General features: G+C 34.6%; 1 protein-coding gene across 1 annotated transcript; it reads right to left on the bottom strand.

Annotated features, from left to right (window-relative positions):
• Window positions 1–14632: 14632 nt before the first annotated feature.
• Window positions 14633–15613, bottom strand: LOC116751077 (chromobox protein homolog 1-like). The gene is given in 3 exon segments (XM_032626537.1): window positions 14633–14970; window positions 14973–15188; window positions 15586–15613. Coding segments are annotated over 3 exon segments (582 nt in total).
• Between the last annotated feature and the right edge of the window lie 5208 nt (window positions 15614–20821).

Below are 20821 nucleotides of genomic sequence, written 5' to 3'. Positions count from 1 at the left end.
AGAAATGTAGTCATATTCAGAGCAATGACCTTGATCCAGGGCAGTGTTTCCAATTTCTTTAGAGCACTAGGGTTTTGGATGAAGTAACTCAGGGCTCACAGAAGTAAGGATAGGAAAACACTTAGGGATGTTATCCTTACAGGCAACTTCAGTTTGAGTGAACATATTTCTTTCCATGATTTTATACATACTATTTGCCTGTGACTTTTCTCTTTAGAAAGTTATCACGAAAATATTATGAATGCAAAAATCTTTTTTATTTCTTATTTTTCTCTAGCAATTACATATTTTTATATAAATATGCAGGTGTGTGTACACATGCATACACACATATGGAAATTGGAAAGAATGCCAAAAAAGAATAAGTAAAAACTAACAAGATTCCATTCTAATGCAAGGAAAATAAAACTTAAAATCAACTTAAATAAATAATGGATTTATTTATCTCACACAAAAAGAGGAAAGATGTAGAAGACCCAATGTTAGCATAGTGGATTAAGTTCTTAGGATCCAGGTCCTTTCCTTTTCCTACTCTGCTACCTTTGGCATGTGACCCTTAATTTTTATGGTCTGAAGCTCGCCACTCATTTCCAGGGATCAGATCTCTAATCCAGGCAAGAAGAAGTAGAAAAGTTAAATGGGAGGGGGAATTAAGGGGAAAGTGTTCCAGCTGATTCCACCCACCTTTAAAGTGAGTTCTTGAAGCCCCACCAAGCAATTTCTGCTTATGGTTCATCTTTTAGAACTGGGTTCTTGGCTACGCCAGCTGCAAGAGTAGGGGAAAGTTAATGTTTTAACGTTTTACAATGTTATAGTAAAGAAAGACAAGGGAGACGTGGGCTGTGGATAATTTTGCATAACTAACCATCACACCTGCCACAGTAAATTGATAATTAAGATGCTTCAAAATTATGAAAGTGTTTAATTACTTAGTCCTTGAGAATTGGAACAAATAAATTGTTTTATATTAGTTTTGCCAATATTACTACAATTCAGATATTGAATAACAAAATTAAATGAAAGGAAGAAAACAAAGACATTTCCTTGTATTTAGAGAGATTCATTCTCAAGGACATTTGTAACAAACATTTAATATTTGTCAAATAAAATGACTATAATATAATTTTTTGAAAATTAAAGAACCATTTATTTTCCTTATTTCAGTAATTCTATAAGCTAAAGAAAGTTCTTAACACATGTCACTGAATAACATTAAAGAATTCTCCAATTTCTTTGTTGTGATTAAAACCATAAATATTTAATCGTGTAGAAAACATTACATGATGAACCATTTCTTCCAATTCTTTTCATGGCTGAAAGTTCCTACCTGTGGAGCTCTCCAACAACAAATAATTTCAAAATCCCTCTGTAAATCACTCAGAATAATTATCAACACTAAGGCTTTGAATTCTCTCTGAGACATCCTGGGTCACAAAGAGTAAAAGCCCTACTAGCATTTACTACTTTTGGCATTACATTCAAAGTCTACAAATTGAAGAAACAGGCAGTGATTTATGTTTTTCTCATCTGCTCTTTGCATTACTAAATAAATTGAATATATTATGTGACATGTGGTAGGGAAAAGTGTATTCAACATGTCTAATTGTTTAGAATGAAAAAAAAATTTTTTTGATAACCTCTGCTAGATTTGATGAAATAATAGCCTCTAAACTGCTGTGCAGGAGGCCAGGGGAGAGGTTTGTGCTGCTTCTGAGAAGGCACCACGTGGCAAGTGAGAAAAGAATGAAAATAAAAGATTTTGAGAGGTACTGAGTAACTTATGCCTTGAGGTGGGTGATGGGTCCTTTCAGAAACTTAATATCTGAAATACTTGGTGCGACAAGAACTCTTGTGAAAATTGGTTGAAGGGGTTTTGTGCATAATAAAGTGAGAGGAAGAGAAAAACTAATGGCAGCAGAAGCCAAATGTGCAGGTTAAGGTTCAGCTCATATTTAGATAACATATATTTGAAGAAAACTGATTTTGCAAGTTGAAATTGTTTTTCTTTAGTAGTAAATGAATTGCATGATCCTGATCTGAAGATAACACAGCTTTTAAGAACAGCAAAAAAGGTTTTTTTGTTGTTGTTTGAAGAGTTCTTTCATTAAATTAAACAAATTAAATAGACTGAGCTGCAGCTCACTGTAGACCCCAGACTTCACAGGCTTCAGTATCAGATCTAAAATTTAAAATTATGGTAGGAAACACATGCTGGAAAGTAAAGAAAGCACATTCTCTTAAATTAAAATTAGTGTAGTAGATTGAATAATGGCCCCTCTAAAATGTCCATGTCCTAATTCTTGGAACCTGTGAATATGTTACTTTATAGGATTGTACAGATGTGATTAAATTAAGGATTTTGTGATGATGAGATTATCCTGGATTATCCAGATGGGTCCAACACAATTATTGATACATGGGTTCTTATAAGAGGGAGGTTGGCAAGTCACAGTCAGACAAGAAGATGTGAAGATGGAAATAAAACTTGGAGAGGAGAGAAGATGCTATAGTGCTGGCTTTGAAGGTAGAGGAAGGGGCCACAAGCCAAGGAATGTGAGTGGCCTCTACAAGCTGGAAAAGGCAAGGAAATGGATTTTCTCTTAAACTTCCAGAAGGAATGCAGTCCTGTGGACACTTTGACTTTCAGACTTCTGACCTCCAGAAGAGTGAGATATAAATTTGCGTTAAAGTTTTAAGTCACTAAGTTTATGGTAATTTGTTACAGTAGCATAATACACATAATATTTTGAATCTTTGTAGAATAGTAAGAATTCATTACTGTGTGTGGTGCATCTTAGATTTCAAAATTTATTTGCTTTCCTCCCAAGGCTAGGTGTACCTGAATTATGCACCATTTAAATAAAGGGTTTTCTTACTACTTTAACATATTCCCTCCCCTCCAACACATATACCTTATTGGCATATCATTTTAGTGTTTCCCTTCTGGAAAAACTGAATCTTTTCCTAATTCCTATTTTTTGTTTTCTTCAGAACTACCATAGGTACTTCATCATTACTGCTACTGAGCATGGGTCTGTAGGAAGGATTATTTCTTTTTTTTTTTTTATGGACAAGCTAAATACAGGTTTATTGTATTCTAAAGGTCAGTGCACAATTATTGGGGTTACTAAATGACTTTAATTTTTTATGGGACTTTCAGAAACTTGTAGTATATGTTCAGTCTGCACGTGCTATAAAAATGATTTAACAATTGGCAATATTTCAAAAGTCTTAAAGAGAACAGTGCCTGGATAAAAAACACTGGTGAACTGTAAAATGTCTCATCAAGCCTAGGTTTCACCCAAGCTGTGAGGAGAAATTTCTAGGTTATAGAACAACTCTGTGATAGAAATAAATAGAAATCAAAGGAACAGTATATGTGGCTGTAACCTGCAGGGTGATTTTACTTCTGCCATTAGTCTGTCTTTAAATAAGTTGAAAATGTAACAGAGTAACTATACCACTATAATTTAATGTTCTACGCTGTATTGTTTATTGATAGAATACAGAAGTAACAAAATTATATTACTTCAAAACTTACTCTATAAAATTATTTCAATTTCTGCTAGCCTCTATCCATAATCTTATTTCTACTCAACAGCTTTTATTTATTGTTTACAGACTTCAGTACGAGTTCTATCCATAATTTTTCTCTTCAAGCCAAGAGATATCAACATTGAGTGGCAATTCAGACAATCCTAAAGACCCTTGGAACTACTCCACTACTGTTCTTAACATGTGTGCTTCCCTGTGACAGTGACTATAAAGAACCAAGTTTATAAAAGAGTCACATTTCAGCATCCAGAAAACATGCACAGATTGTTCAAGTGTCTAAGAAGCTATTCGTAGTCCCTGTATGTCTATTTTTTCCCTTTGTGTTACATTCGATGTTTAATTTCTTTTGCTATTTCCTTATGAGGTGAAGTTTGATTTCATTTGTGCAACATTTAAATATTATGGCTTGGTATTTGATCAATAAATCATGTGTTTATTTCACTATTATATATTGACTATACATATATTTTATGTATATATAAACATATATGTGTGTGTTTATGTGTGTATACATATACATATATATGTTATATACATGTGTGTGTCATTAGCATTTTGTGCTCCAAGATAACTAAGTCCAAAGGCCATATGTTCATATAAGTAAACTCATAAATTTAAAATATATTACTTTTATTAATGAACCACAAGTCTATTAAAATATATATTGCAATAAGTTCTAAATAACATTCTCTAATGATTTCAATTATAGGACTTAAATTATATAATAAATACTAACAGTATTTTTTCTGCTACTCTGTCAGTAATTTAGAGATTATAAAAATCAAATATTCTAATTTGTTAGGACCAGAATCATGTTAGCAATCCACTACAAGCCAGTAAGTTCTCAGTAGCAAGAATAAACTCTGCCTTTTTTGACAGGAAGCAACCACAGTATTTACATTTTCCATCTCTTGGAGAGGTAAATGGAATTAGGCACATGCATTATTACTCAGTTTTATGGTATAAACCAAGGTAAAGGGGGTGATAGAGTTTATATGAGCAATTACACAAATACAAGTATGTATATCTGGTCATGAAAAAGAAACTGCTAATGAAAATATTCAAGAAAGGAAGAAATGATACTTTTTTGAACTTCATTCTTTTTAATTTGAAAATCATTTTATTTGCATCGCTACATTTAATATTTAACAACAGCCCTGTGAAGTAGATGTCATTATCTGACTTCATGGAGAGGTTAAATGCATCTTCTCAGTTCGCTGGACCAGTAATTGGAGAAGTATAGACTTTATTACACTGGTCCTAAGTGCAGTGTTCTTTCTGGCCTTATGCTTTCATGGAAACTGGATTCTACTTTTATTTGGACTTCCCTCCATATTAGCCACAACAGAACCCCAGGAATTGCCCCTTTTAGGTCTAAAATTAATTAGAGTAGGCCTATTGCAAAGTCAGGGGTCTAAATGTTTAGACACTATCCTTTCTCTTTTCAAAGTGTTTGTTGTCTCTTTCAAAGAATCTCTACTAGTGAATTCATTCCCTCTGTGTGTGTGTGTCTGTAACAAAATCAAATGAAACTGGACACAGCATTTCTTATTAGAATGGTTGGCTAAGGCTCAACTACAAAATCTCAACAGGTGTGCTTAGCCAAATTGTGTAGTAACTTCGATCATCATTAAAATGTCATCAGAAATTTCTCTATTCTATGCTGATTTGTTTGCTTGGATCCATGAAGATAAAGGCCTGAAATGCATCTGTTACAGGCAGATATGTAATTGCACTGAAAAATATTATATGAAATGTAATAGGAGAACATAGGAAACACAAAGAAGAAAAAAGTTGCTTTCAGTAAATGAAAAGTAAGTCTGAGAGAGTTTTGATATGTGTTGCAGAAGCTAGATGGCCTCTCATCATACCAATTTATTTGCCACACATACTCAGGCTAGCCTGTGTTTTCCAGCTTTTCTTGCAGTTGTCTGCAGCCACATAACAAGGTTCTGATGAGAGGTATGTAGATAGAAGTGATATGCACCACTTCTAGGTTTGGCCTGCAAAATCTCCCATGTCTGATCTTCCCTCTTTCCTCTTATATGCCAGCTGATTATGGATGGCCAGGGTGATCTTGGAAGATAAATTTGAAGAAGACAGAGAGCCCTTTTAGCTTTGGGCCCTTAATGTCAAGTGAGGTAGGGTACCCTTCCCCTTCCCACCTAATAAAAACAGGATACATATGAACTAGAAATAAACTTTTAGTATGTAAAACCACCTAGATTTGACATTGTTTCTATTATAACAGTTTAGCATACCTTAATTGCACATGTATCAAATTGGAATTACTGGATTTTATTCTTCTTTAAACAATCTATCTTTGGATTCCAAAATATCATATCCTTATTTTTCCCTCATATCTTCAGCCATAACTTCTTGGTTGAATGAAAAATCCTACTATACTTTCTGAATTTCAACTACTGGAGTGCCACAGTATTCAATCATTGAACAAAAACTCCCTAAGTGAGCTCATATTGCCAAAGCTTTAAATATCATCTATATGAGTTTGACTCCTGAATATGTATCTCAAGTTTTAATCTTTCTGCTAAACTCCAGATTCATATATTAACCTTTTATTAACCTTATCCACTTGGATGTTTGGTAGACTTCTCAAAATAATATATTCCAAAAAATTAAAGATAAGAAGAAAACATATCTGTCCTTCCATCCATCACTCCTACTCATATACCTACACCTGATCCATTACTCTCTGTTTCAGTAAATAATACCACAATTCATCCACTAATTCAGGGGAAAACCTCAGGAGCTCTTCTTGATTTATGTTTCCCTCACATCACGTATCAACTCTTAGAAACTTGTGTTGCCTCATCCTTTAAAATTCATCCTGTAAATGAAACACACATACACACCATACATGCCAGATAAATATATGGGACAGTATCAACACTCTAGAAAGCTTCCTTGGGCTCTTTCTTATTCAATATCCTCCAGAAAAGATAATCATTATTTTGACTTTTACTACCTTTTGCCTGTATTTATTTTTTATGCATTTTAAACTTTATTGAGGTTTAAATTAATTGCACTAAACTGCATATATTTAAATTATACAATTTGATTAGATTTGACAAATATATATATATAGACTGTGGAATTATCACCTCAACTAAGATAACAAATATTTGAATAACCCAGTTTTGTCTGTTTTTTAACTCCAAATTAATAGACTCATGCAGTGTATACTTTTGGGGGGGCATCTGGTTTCTTTCATTCATTGTTATGTTTGTTAGATTCACACACACACCCCTTGCTGTGTCTAAGCTGTGTAGTAGTCTACTGTGTGAATAAACCATGATGCATTTATACATTCTACCATTGTGAAATATTTACACTGCTTTCTATAAATGGCTATTATGAGTAAAGTTGTAATTTACTTTCCTATATATGTCTTTTGGGGGGTGGACATATGAACTCAGTTCTCCTGGGAATATACCTAAAAGTGAAATTTTTACATCATGGTTAGCTATATATTCAGTTGTATTGAAATTGACACATAGTTTCCCAATGTTATTTTAATAATTTACACACTCACCAGCAACCTACCAGTTACTCCACACCCTTGTCAGCATTTGATATTGTAATTATTTTAAATCCTATCCATTCTAAAGGTTGTGCAGTATTATTTCATTTTAGTATTAGTTTGCTTTTTCATGATAGTTAATGATGTTTACACCTTTTCATATGCTTATTAGTCTCTTGAACATCCACTCTTATGAAGCATCTGTTATTATTTTTTGGATCATTTTTAGTTGATGCTTTTGTTTATTTGTATAGATTTCTAGTATTTATTTATATAAAAGAAGTGTAGAAAAATAAAAAGTTGGTATCAAAAGGAAAAGGTATTAGTAATATACTACATGGTTATGCAATATTAATCATTAATAATAAAATATTAGTATTTTATTATTAATACATTAGTTTAACCCCACTTGTGATATAATGATATTGGAAAGTGGTAGAGTGACAAGTGATATGAAAAAAGGCTAAGTCATTATCTACCATAACAAATAAGTAATGCCTAAAATTGATGAATCCAAGTACACTTATGCTATTTAGTAATGTAAAGACTAAAATTAAGAACTGAAATTGTTACTTATGGGGAACAGGATGGGGTGGTACAAAGGGGTGAAATAGATAATCACATGTATTTGGTTTTACTTTGTAAAGATTATATTAAGGTTGTATGTTTTTATCTGCTTTAAAAATTCAATTATATAAAAAATAAGAACTAGTTATAAGAAAATAACTGATATTATTCCAGTTTAATGATTTAGAAATACAGCGTAAAAGTCCTCCAAGTAACATTTGATACCTGAGGGAAGACCCAAATGGTAGAGATGAGCTAGAACAAGAGCAATGATGAACAAAGATGAGAGGATTAGTGACTGGAATGTGCCTTCCTGAGTTCATGTTAAATAGTTAAATATGAAGGTAAATAGTTAATAAATAGTTAATATGAATGTAATCAGTACAGCCCAACTGAATCTTGTCACTTGGTTTATTTCTGAAAAGTTCTTGATCTGATATTGTTATTTTTGTTGTTATTACTATTTTATTTTAAAAGTTCCAGTTGGATGGGCTTCCTTTAATAAGACATTAATCATTAAGAAGAGTTCATTTTAGGATTCATAAAATTGTTACCAATTATTTTGAACTTTAGCTCATGTTTCTTAAAAAAAATTAAGCTGTTAAGCTGAGAAAAAATAACTTCATCTTTTTTCTTTTACTTATTTAATTTTACTATACAATTATATTTTGTTAAATCATGGAAACCTATTTCCTTGAGATAAATCAATATGTATAGTTATATATTCCACACTTACTCCTCAGACTAAATTTATGGCTAGACATTCCATATATTTATGTGAGAATCCATGTCCTTCTTAAAGCACTAAATCTGCAAAAGAGTTTTTTTAGTTTTCTTCTGTAAACTTGTCTCATTGTAAATGATTTTATTCTAGGTAATGTTTTTTTTCCAAGTGTCTGGAGGTTACAATTTTACTTTTTGGAGATAATATATTGCTAGATCATTAATGTCACTTAACTGTTAAGAACAACAGAAATCTAATTACATCTGTCTATAGTGATACTTTACTTTGGCACCATAAATATCACTAATCACTTAGTGCTATCATAAATATCACTAAGCACTCCCTTGAATCCTAATATCTTGCAATTATATTTTCCATTCCCAAATATATGTTCTCTAATGTGATCTAGATTATGTTCTAATTTAATTTGGTGATCTCAAAACCTGAAGAGAACACTAAAAATCTCATCAAGCTAATTCTATTAAGACTCAGCTTCTCTCCCTGATGCAACTTCCACCAAGGACCTACCACATAAATGATTAGGTCTCAGAAGGGAGCACCAGCCTACAGTTATTGCAAGGTTGTTGAACACACCAACCCTGGAGATATTCAAGTGAGAAAACTCAATTATAAACAGTTTCTTTGCCTATTTATCTTACACACGTACTGAACTTGCTTAGAGTTACAGAATCTTCATTCTTCCCTTAGGTGAAGAAACACAGGGATCGTGCTTAACTTCCTGTACTGCTTTCCATTCTATACTCTTCCTATACCAGATGGCTACTGACCAGATGACCAGGAGAAACATAAATCCCAATCTGTTATCATTGGGACTCATTTCAAGATAATGTCTCAGTAGTTACTGACTAGTAGTCAACACTAACTGTGCATTAGAACCACATGGGGGGCTTTTAAATTATATCACATCTTTTGCTGGAGCAAATACTTGAATAATTAAATAAGTTTGGGGATAGGGCTTCTATTCAGTATTGGTAGATTTTAGGCTGCAGTCAAGGGTGTGAACCATTGCAAAAACAGGTAAATTCCATTAGAATTAAGGGTCTGTCTTCAATACACTATCAAAACTAAATATATCCTACTTTTCATTCCTGTTTTCTTCCTCTCCACTCAATAAGCAAGCCTCTAGGATCATTCATGTTTTCTCACACTCTGTTCTTCACAATGTACATAACTCTGTTCCTCTTTCCTGAGTTACTATAGTTCCCATCCTCCCAAAGTCTCCTATTAACTCTGGAATTATTAGTCAATGAGCAGTAAATTATCCTCCACCATCAACTCCTTCTTTGACTATATTTTGCTTTAAATGAAGTATGGCTGCCCATGTGGACACCATTTGGTCCATTGCCACACTTCATTTGCTGTGAAGTGAGTTTCTTGATTACTGCAAAGCTTTGTAGAATAACATGATGGTGGATGAGGCTTTCTGTAGGTCCATGGACAGTAGTTTTGACAGAAGTACTGTATGCAGGGAAGGCAAATCTGTGTGCAGAGTGTTTATTCCAGTAAGAACAAAGCACTGCCCCATCCTGCTGAAAGTGACCCAATGTAATCAACCAACCACTAGGTAACTGGTTGATTACCCCAGGAATGGTGCCATTTTTGGAACTCAGTGCTGGTCTCTGCTGCTGGCAGACAGGTCACTTAGCAGTGACTGTTGCCAGGTTGGCTTGGTGAGTGAAACTCAATGTCACTGAGCCCGCCCATGCATTTCCTCTATCTCTGTTACCATGGCCACTTTGCTCATAAGCCCATTGGACAATCACAGGAGAAGGTGGTGAAAGAGGCTGGAAAGATAAGTAGCTACTCCAAACATGTTGGTAAGATAATTCCATGTCAGACATTTAGAAACAAATTTGACAAAAATTCAGTGGCTTTCCACCTCAGTGAAATTTCTAGATGTCCTGTGGTGTGAGGCATGTCAATATATTCTTTTGAAAGTGAAGGATAAGTGGTTGTATTTATCCTACAAATAAAAAGAGGGGTATGATACCTCATGGGCCCTTTTGAATTTGGAGACAACATATTTCTTATTTGGGTATGCTTCACTGGCCCATTTCTTGAGTGACCCAAAAAGCTGGTAGCTTTTGGTGGGACCTGGAATAAGAGAAGTTTCTGCAACAGGTCCAGGATGCTGTTTCCAGATATTCTACCACTTGACGCCATATGATCCAGAAGATTCAGTGATGCTTGTAGTGTCAGTGGCAAATAAGATGTTGTTTGGTGCCTCTGGCTGGCCTCTATAAATGAATCATAGTTCAGACCCTTAGGATTTTGGAGGAAAGCCCTGCCATCCTCTGTCAATACCTATTCTTTTTTGAGAAACAGTTCTTGGATTGGTATTGGGCTTCAGTAGATGCTGGATGCTTAACTCTGGGCCACCAAGTTACCATGCAATGTGAACTTTCCATCACAAACTGGATGTTGTCTGATGTACTAAGTTATTAAACTGAGTGTGCCCATCAGCTGTCCATTATCAAATGTGAAGGCACATGTAAGTTACATGAAATAGTGGCTCAAATGCCCGTGGCCCCTATTTTGCTATATTATCCTGTCTGTCCAGCTAGTACCCATGGTCTCATAAGTTCTCTACAACAAGTTGACTGAAGAAAACAAAATTTAGATCCGGTTAATATGAAGACACCATCTGAAAGTGGACAGCTGCAGTCCTATAGCCCTCTTCTGGATCATCACTGAAGACAACAGTGATGGGAAATCCTTCCACTGGGCTGAACTTTGAGTAGCGTACTTGGTTGTTCATTTTGCCTATAAGGGGACAGCCAGAACCATAAGTCTATATTGATCCATGAGCTATGGCCAATGATTTGGCTGGATAGTCAGGGACTTGGAAGGAATATCATTGGAAAACTGGTGACGAGGTGATCTGGAAAGAGATATGTGGATAGACCTGTCTGGATGGGCAAAGAAGGTGAAGCTATTTGTGTCCTATATAAATGCTCATCAAAGGATTTTAATAATCAGGTGGATATATATGGAGGGGGGCTTTAGCTACGCAAGTCTGAAATCTTTACAGCAGGCTGTCAGAAAGGTAAGACTGAAAAATGTCTGGCAGGAGCTGACACTGACACTTTAATCCCACACAGGTGGGATTTCTTCTTCCTTGGGGAAACCTCAGTTCTGCTCTTAAGGCCTTTCAACTGATTGGATCAGGCCCACCCAGATTATCAAGGATAATTTCTTAAAGTCAACTAATTGTAGATGTTAATTACATCTACAAAATGCCTTCACAGCAATACCTAGAATAGCTGTGATATCTAGATTAGTGTGATACCTAGGTTGATTAACTGGGGATTATAGCCTAACCAAGTTGACACATAAAACTGACCATTAGAACTACCTTAAAATAAGTAAGGAAATGTGATGATTATTACAAAATTCATTTTTGGACTAATAGAGAAAAGTTAATCATTTGAAATTATCCTGCAACAATTACTTTTATATTGTACTGTAGCAATTTTGCAATAGTGATAAAAAGAAACTATACATTTAGAACATTCTACAAACTTTTATGTATAAAAATGTCCACTAATTTAGAAAATTATGTGGGAAAAAAAGGTGGACAAAACTTATAGGGCACATACCAGCATAAAATTAAAGTAAATTGTATATCAAACTCTATGATTTTCATCGGGCCAAAAAATATGTTTTGTAGTACAATGTTGTACGTAGGCATTTAGGAGGAATGATTTATTATGAGTCCCTTACCAGCCTTTTTTTCTTCTCCCGTAATTTTTTTTTCTTTTGAAGTAGTATAACATTAAAAAGAAAATTGATATTAAAAGTTGGCATATTATTCCATAACCCTAAAATAGCAATCACTTGATTTCTATTTATTACATTGCAGCTTTTTTTTTTCTGCATGCATCTATATTTTATGTAGTTGAAATTTTATATCCCCATCCTAATTATATCACAAGGCATATAATTGGAACAGCCTATCAGATGACTGGAGGAATGATAATGTTCTCAGTTTTGAATCACAGAAATAAATTACCAATATAATGGCGACAGATTTATTCTTACAAGAAATAATGAAGGAAGGTGAATAAACAAAGAGATTTTTAGGCAGAAATGAAGTAAGTTGAAGAAGTTCACACTGGGACACTTTAAACTGTCTCAATCATCTTGTTAGAACTGGTGTGAAGGGAATTCCTCACCTAAGGAACACCATTAATATAGACTGTTGAGGGCTGGAGAAGTTGGAAGAAATAAAACATGTATTTGACTCAATTTTTTTCAGGAGATTACATTATTTTGCTGAGGTAGCAAAACATATAACTATGGACAGATGAAAATAAAATATCATACTTGTGACAGTTGTGTTATCTGGATGCCTGTATTCAAATTCTGATGCAAACACTTACTTAATAAATTATATTAGATAATACATGTTTTTCCAAAAGCCAGTTTTATTATCCGAACAATGGAATAATAAAAGTTTCTTATAATATCATTAATGCTTTATCTAAATCTTTTAAGGAAATCCACAGGGTAGGTCTAATTATTATTCTCATTAGAGATTAGAAAGCCAGTAATCCCAGAGAGGATGAATAATGTGACCAAGTTTGTAAGTTGGGGTTTGAATACTGCCTATTTTGAGGGTCAAGCTCTTATCTACTATACTATATTACCCTTGACTATTATACTAAACTATATTATCCTTGACTATATGGTTGCTTGAGGGTCATATGCAGTAAATTAAATCATTTTATAAATAGTAAATTTCTGTAATATTAGTTATTTTCCACTGATACACAGTCTTAATGGTTATTATTTGAAAGGCTTACATAATATTTTTATTAGATTGGCATTTCAAAATTTAAATAGCCATAACATTACTATAGTCATTGTTTCATTTTTTAAAAATAAATCTACAGTTTTATTAAGACAAAAACTGACAGTGTTGGTATGAAGTTTAACATTTAAACAAAAGTTTTCACAGAAATCTAACACATGCCTAAAAAGATTTTACAGTGGAGTTCTAGATGCAGGTCTAGACAATGTCAAGAAATGATGGATCTCATGATTCAAGACAGTGTTTTGGGTTTTAGTTAATTCTTAGGATTAAAAAAATTTGTTTTGTTTTAAAGTGAACCACTGCCCCAGTATGAAAATTTAATCTTCTCCTGAGACCAGGGCTTCTGAAATCATTCAACTCTTGAAGTGATTCAGTGAACTTGTACTGTCAGTGACTGAACCCTGCCACCAATGGTTTCAAAGTTCAAAAAACAGAGGCTCCAAGAGTTTTCCACCTGAAGAGCACTGGCCCTTGTCTTTCCCTACTCTCTCATCTCCTATACCACCATCTGCCCTTCCTCAAATACTTCAGCCAGTGGCTTGGGTGGAGAAGCTGATATTTATAACTTCATAATTGGAAAAGAAAGGGTCTTCTTGTCAATTTCAATAATTAGCACCTCTAAGACAGGATGATCTGCCTGTGTATACACTCCAATAAGACTGTTCCTCCTCAACCAGTTTCCACCCCCCAAATGGCAGCTTTGGTAACTTCTTAACTGGCTTGGTCCTTTTTCAGGAACAGCATTAAGCTCAGGCAGGGAACACCTTGGCTTCTAAGTTTCAGGCATTCACAGCTTTTAAACAGTCTCTCACAGTTCTCATTTAGGTTGCCAATGACATTCTTTGAAAGGATAAAATATTCTGGACACAGAACCGAATCATCATTAGTTGTTCTTTCCTTTGTTTCACCATTTCTGCCATCAGGCCCAAAATTTTAACAAAATTGATCCTAACCCATCTCCATTCTTTCCCACCCCATCCCTCCCACCCCAAATAATACACCAATAATAGCCAACCACTACATACATGCTACGCTGTAAAAATGTAGAGTTAACACTATTGGGAAGAAGGCTGTGGGTTGTGGAGATGCTCTTTGAAGATCTACAGTATTTTTTGCTTTCCCACATCCCATTCTGCAAGTTTTGTCCTTCATAGAAGGCCCTTTGCTTTTCTCAGCAAAGTTCAGAATGGGTTGCCTTGAAACACTGACCCTCCTTCCCCTCCACCAGGATGGGTGTGCAAACTATACAGCAAGGAACAGCTTTAAAGCACTTGGGCTGCTGTAGGGCACAGAAGATGTCAATGGACATCTTTTCAAGCCACCTTTATGGTGTCAAGACAAGTAGAACTCCTTCTTTCCCCACTTGAAGCCCACAGTCAGATGTGACAGAGATTGGTACTCAGGGGAGTTAATTCTTGTCATCTTTTTTGTCATCATCCTCTGAGGGGTAGGAATGCCACGTCAGCCTTTCCTCATAGAAGGTTATGACAATCTGTGGGCACTTGACATTGGCTTCCTTGGCAGGGACCAGGTCAGCCTCATCAGAGTTTTTCCATTTCATCAGGAACACAAGTTCTCCACTGGAGTCTGTAGCTCCAATAATCCCCTCCGGTTCCAAACCCTGGGCAAAGCCTAGGGGCTTTTCTGTCTCTTCTTTCTTCTTCTTTGGTTTGCTCTCCTCCCCCTTATCTTCCAAATCAGGATCAGCTTTGCGCTTGCCTCCCTCTGATTTATGTCTCGTGTGTTGTTTTCTGACAGCAGGAATTCGGCAATGAGGTCGGGGCAGTCCAGGTTTTCTTCTGGCTCCCATGTGTCGTCCTCATCTGAGAACCCCGCCCACTTTAAGAGGTACTCCACTTTGCCTTTTACCACCCGACAGTCGAGAACTTTTTCCACCACATATTCTTCTTCTAGCACCTCCTCCACTTCTTGTTTTGTTTTTCCCCATAGTGCCCACCAGCTTTCTGGTATAAAGGGTGATGCTTTTCAGGGTGGCATCCACGAGTCCGAGAAGAATTGGTGTCGCGCTACTGGCGTGTTTTGTCGGGCGGGCCCGGGGGAGTGACAACCAGGAAAGCAACAAGCCGGTTGACCGCGGTTGAGCCCCTCACTGAAGCGGCGTACCGCAGGCCCCGGCTAACCGCCTTCCCCCATTGTTTCATTTTTTTTGCTAGGTTTTTAGATATTTATCATTAGAGATTGTTTAATTATTATACATGTGTATTTTTAAAAGCTTTAGTTCCTTTTGTTCTTTAGGTAAATTATTTCAAATCAATTTCAATATCAAAAAATAGAAATATGATTTTCCTTCATACATACTGCCAGACTATTCTCAAAAATAGCTACAAATATTTACATTACCTCCTGTGTTTAAATGTGCTGGCTTCATCTCATAAACATTGTATACTACATAATTTTTAATATATTGTTTTAAAGAAGAGCTATATTCTAAGCCTGCTTTGTTTTAATTTCCTTGATTATTACTGCATATTTAATTACATTATATGTTTATGGTATGTTTTGTCAGGTCATACTTATACAAATACACCTATGTCATTATAGATGTTAACCTCATATTTGAGGTTAAAATATTTGATGACAGTTGTTTCTTTTAATTTTCTTCTTTTTCATTTTGCAAAAAATTAAAGTTTTTATTTGTAGCTGCCAATACTTTTTGTGTAGTTCATTTAATTGCATCAAGTTAGAATATTATCACCAGTATGACAATTATTCCATTATTTTTTACAGTTAATTTGTTAGTCCACTTGGACTTTCCTGTTACTTGTTATATTTTATAACCATGCAATTCATGATCCAATTTGTCATGTATATTTATACCTTTCCAGATTGAGATATGTTATGGGAAACCATGCAAAATTTTCCTCCCCCTAAATGTGGACATTTGATACTCTTTCTCTTTATTGTACTATATTATACTGTTTATTCTTGCTTGCTTTTTTTGCATTTACTTAATTTTACTGGCTTCAGATCAACACACTTAGTATGGTTTTAACATCCTTAAAACTGATCCTGGTTCTGCTTATTTGTACAAACTCAAAAATTGGGGGGCCTAATCAAATGGGAAAAGAGCCTAAAGAAATGGAATATGATGTTTACTTTCTCTTCCTTTATTGCTTTTATGGGAGGTATGTGAATTCATGAGTCCTTTGAGTGTTGGCAGCTGACAAAGGCCTGTGTTCTCTTGGCTCAGTAAGGTAAAGGATGGCTAACAAGGTGGAAAATGGCTGGAAGAAGAGAGTGGGATAAACTCACATTTGAATGAGAAACCAGAATACCTATATACTGATTTAGACAGCTTTAAGGAAAATGATTTTCAACTATTTTAAAATGACCCCAGAGTTTGAGAAATTGGACATTGTTCAAACTAACAATGTTTACTCTTTGAATGACAAGAAAATGAAAAGGCAAGCCACAGAACTGGAGAAAATATCTGAAATGCTAAATCTAACAAAGGACTTGCTTCTAGAATATAGAAAGTCTTCTTGTAGCTCAACAGTAAGAAAACAATCAACCACATTTGAAAATGGGCAAAATATTTAAGATACTTCACAAAAGAATATATATATACATATATTCTTATATATATATATATATAGTTGTCCAATAAGCACCTGATAAAATGTTAGATATCACTAGATATCAGAGAAATGCAGATTAAAAGCACAATGAGATACCATTACACACCCATGATAATGGAGGAAAGTGAAGAGTCTGACAGTACAAAGCGTTGATGAGGATTTGGAGCAACTGGAAATCTCATACCCTGTTGATGACAATGTAAAATGGTATAATAATTTTAAAAGTTTACTTAGCAACACCTTAAAATCTTAAACATATACCTAACTTTAGCCATTCACTTAAGTATTTACCAAAGATAATAAAAAACTTCTGTTAATGCAAAGATAAGTTCATGAATGAACATAGCTGCTGTAAACAAAATAGCTCAAAGTTAGAAACAAATCAAATATCCATTAATGAAAAACTTACTTGCAATTTATTGTATCTCAGTAAAGTTGATTTTAAAATGTCCTAGAACACATTCTAGTTTGTTCTGAATGAAAGTGATGTGAGAGCCAAGCTTAACTCATATTCCAGCAAAAATGAAAAAGAAGGTGAACACTGTTTTCTTTTCCTCTGAGTTTCTCCTTTTAAAATACTTTATAATACAATGCCAAAGGTACATGTATAATAGTCTTCCTGCCTATATTTAGACCACATACATGACGAAATAAGTAAAAGCTTGTCTAAATGCATTTGAGTCTTTGTTTGCCTGATTCAGTACTTGGACTTAGTTTAATCATATCCCAACATGTAGCTACGCAAGAAGCTCTAAAAACTCAATTCACATGTGAGATCATATCCATGCCCAAGCTACAAAGAGCTGAAATCACTGAAATGTCAATGTACCTACATCTGCATAACTTGTTTTCATGCACAGTGAGATTCCTATTAAATCCTTCTTCTAAAAGAAGTTAGATTTTGGCACAATTCCCTGCTGCTTTTTCATATGGCTCACTTTTCTTTACCATTATATTTGAAACTGCATCATTACGATTGCAGAACATGAACTTATGATATGTGATGATGCTTTGAGGTAGAAGCAACGCAAATGAGAGTTGAAAGCCATAATACTTCCTTATCCTTATCTTCTGTTTGGGGGCTGAATATATTCTTTCTCTTTTCCCGTCCATTTGCATGTGGCTATAAAGACCTCTGTGTTTTGGGCTTGGATCTTTATTTTCTTCTATTATAATTGGAAATACTATATTTTCATTTCTATTTCACTTCTAAGGCTTCTACTGCTGTAAAAATTCAGAGTTAAATCTCAGGTTGTATACAGAGTTTTTTCACAGACAACAGAATGAAATAATGTAAGTATTTTACATGACAAATAGCAATTTCCTTACAGCTTTCTTGAGAGGACTGTGAATTTCTCTAAAGGGAGAAATACTAGAGAAAATTTCAATAAAGGCCATATCGGAAAATAAAATCGATATCTATAATAAATCACCTTTAGTACTCTAGCACCAAACAATGTCTTGACTAAAGCTGGAAGGAATATTACCAGAGTGCTCCAGTGTATAATAATTTTGGTATTTTTCCTCTATATATAGTACTAAAATCCTACTAGTATTTGAAATTGTACTCTATATATTTCCTTTTGTAAAAGATAATGTGGTCTGAGATTTTAAAAAGTCAAATAAGCAAGATTTTATTTTCTTTTCACTGACTAAAATAAAACAAACAAAAAAAGAATAATAAACTTATTAGCTAATTGATTGGCATGAAAACAACTTCCATAACAGAATTATTTTAAGTCTTCATGTATCAAATTAGTAGAAGCACAACTTTCTCAATGTATAGCTTTTAGAATAGCTAACATATATTAAGTGCTTACCATAGAAACATACTTTTAGTTAGCAATTACTACTACTTGGCATTTTTATAATCTAATAGGGAATAAATCTGTTTTTATAAACTAAAGGAATTGAACATCTGTGAAGGACATGTAGACTGGATTGTTATCAATTATAGTATAATCTAAATCAATACTGAATCAGATAACTCCACATTGCTATTACCAATATCATTTATAGATGTAGAAATTGAAGCTTAAAGAGAGTAATTAACTTGGACAAGCTCACAGAGTACTTAAGTGGCAGACTAGAATTGAAATCCTGGCCTATCTGACTCCAGGACTCAGGACCTTTGGTTGCTAATTTTATATCCAAAGCTTAATTTGTCTCTGGAAATTACATCTATGCTCACAAAGGTATTAATTTTGTTCTTCATCTTTAACAATGTGTGTTTCATCTTTCAGGTCATGGGCTACCTTTGTTATTTAAACAACATAACAATAACAATGATATACCCACATCATTTTTTATTAGAATCTGTGCTGAATGTTTCTTTTTTGTTTGTTTTTTTTTTTGCGGTACGCGGGCCTTTCACTGTTGTGGCCTCTCCCATTGCGGAGCACAGACGCGCAGGCTCAGCGGCCATGGCTCATGGGCCCAGCCGCTCCACAGCATGTGGGATCTTTCCAGACCGGGGCACGGACCCGTATCCCCTGCATCGGCAGGTGGACTCAACCACTGGAAGCCCTGTGCTGAATGTTTTAAAGAAATTATTTTATTCTGTACTAAAAGCTACCTTACTATTTTCATTTTTTTAAAAAAGATAACCAACATTTATAGAGGTGAAAGTCCCAGAACAATGTTACACAAGAAGAATGGTTTTAGAGCTGGGATACAAATCAAGTTCATGTTATGCAAAGTTCAAACAGGCTTTCAACGACTAAGGCTTCATTGCCTCAGAGAGTGACCCACTGAAATGGTTTGTCCCAACTTCTCCTTCTCAGTTGCTCAGATGAGACTTCCTTTTCAGTCTAATGATACATGTTCTTATTTCTGCAACAACAGTATATCCAAATACATGTCTGAAATTTTGTTAATGAGAGGCTATATAACATAGCTGTAAAGAGTATGGGTCAGGTCAGGAGCAGACAGACCTGGGGTGAGTCCCATCTACCACACTAGCAAATTAATTCACTAGAGGTAGTACAATTGGCTTGTCTAGTTTCCACCATGATTCTCTATTTCCTTCCACCCCTCATTTACTTATTTCCCATATGTATTTCTCTTACTTTCTTCCAAGGACAACAACTTCTAGACCTTTAGACACTTGACCTTGGAGCTAATGAAATATTCATTGATTATATTAATTCTAATTTACCTATAACAATGGGTATCATTTACAGAGTACTTGCAATTTGCCAGGCTCTGTGCTGAGCACATGTTCTTCAATATTTGGTATTATCCTACCAAACACTTTAACAGGCAGGTACAATTATCGTTCTCATTTTTTAGATGAGGAAACTCAGGCCTCAATATATTAGTTTTTCCAAGGTCTCACAGCTTCTATGTGGTGGGGTCTATATTTAACTTGAGATCCTCTGAGTCTTCATTTTTAATGACTACAAACTACACAATGCTCAATGTTCTCATTTATATGTTATGTTCTACAAAAGCTTGGATTTACAGTCTGGGATAGTTCTATTTATTTTTAGATTCTATACTTAAGGTTTTATCATTCAAATATTCTGGCAGTTCAGCTAGTGAGAGAACAGAGTTCTGTTTGAACATTTAGGATGATACAGAGAAGGCCATTTTACTTAGGGGAAGCCTTGGAATTCTTCCAGGTATTTATCACCTTTTCCTGACCTACAGAAGAAAAGTGACTAATTCAGTTACCTACATTTTTTACCTTTGTCTGATTTGCTTGCTGAAATTTAGAGCTAGTCCATTCTGATAGCAAGACAGGCCATACATAGCAAAATCGATTTTCAAATAGTATTCTCCTGTTTGGCTAATATTATAACTATTTGATTCAATGAAAAAATTAAGTACATAATGTTCTAGGAGGTTGAAAATATAATTAATATACATATGGCTAAACAAAAATTATTAAGTACACCCTAATGTATTTTCTTCATTTGTCACTTGACATTTACAAGGGTCAGATAAGTACACTGATGTTGCCATTTCCATGTTTTCCTCCAATATTACACATAGAT

The sequence above is a fragment of the Phocoena sinus genome, chromosome 3 (assembly GCF_008692025.1).
Source record: "Phocoena sinus isolate mPhoSin1 chromosome 3, mPhoSin1.pri, whole genome shotgun sequence".
NCBI classification, from domain to species: domain Eukaryota; kingdom Metazoa; phylum Chordata; class Mammalia; order Artiodactyla; family Phocoenidae; genus Phocoena; species Phocoena sinus.
The sequence above is the reverse complement of the archived record's forward strand: the minus strand, read 5'-3'. Positions and strand labels throughout refer to the sequence as shown.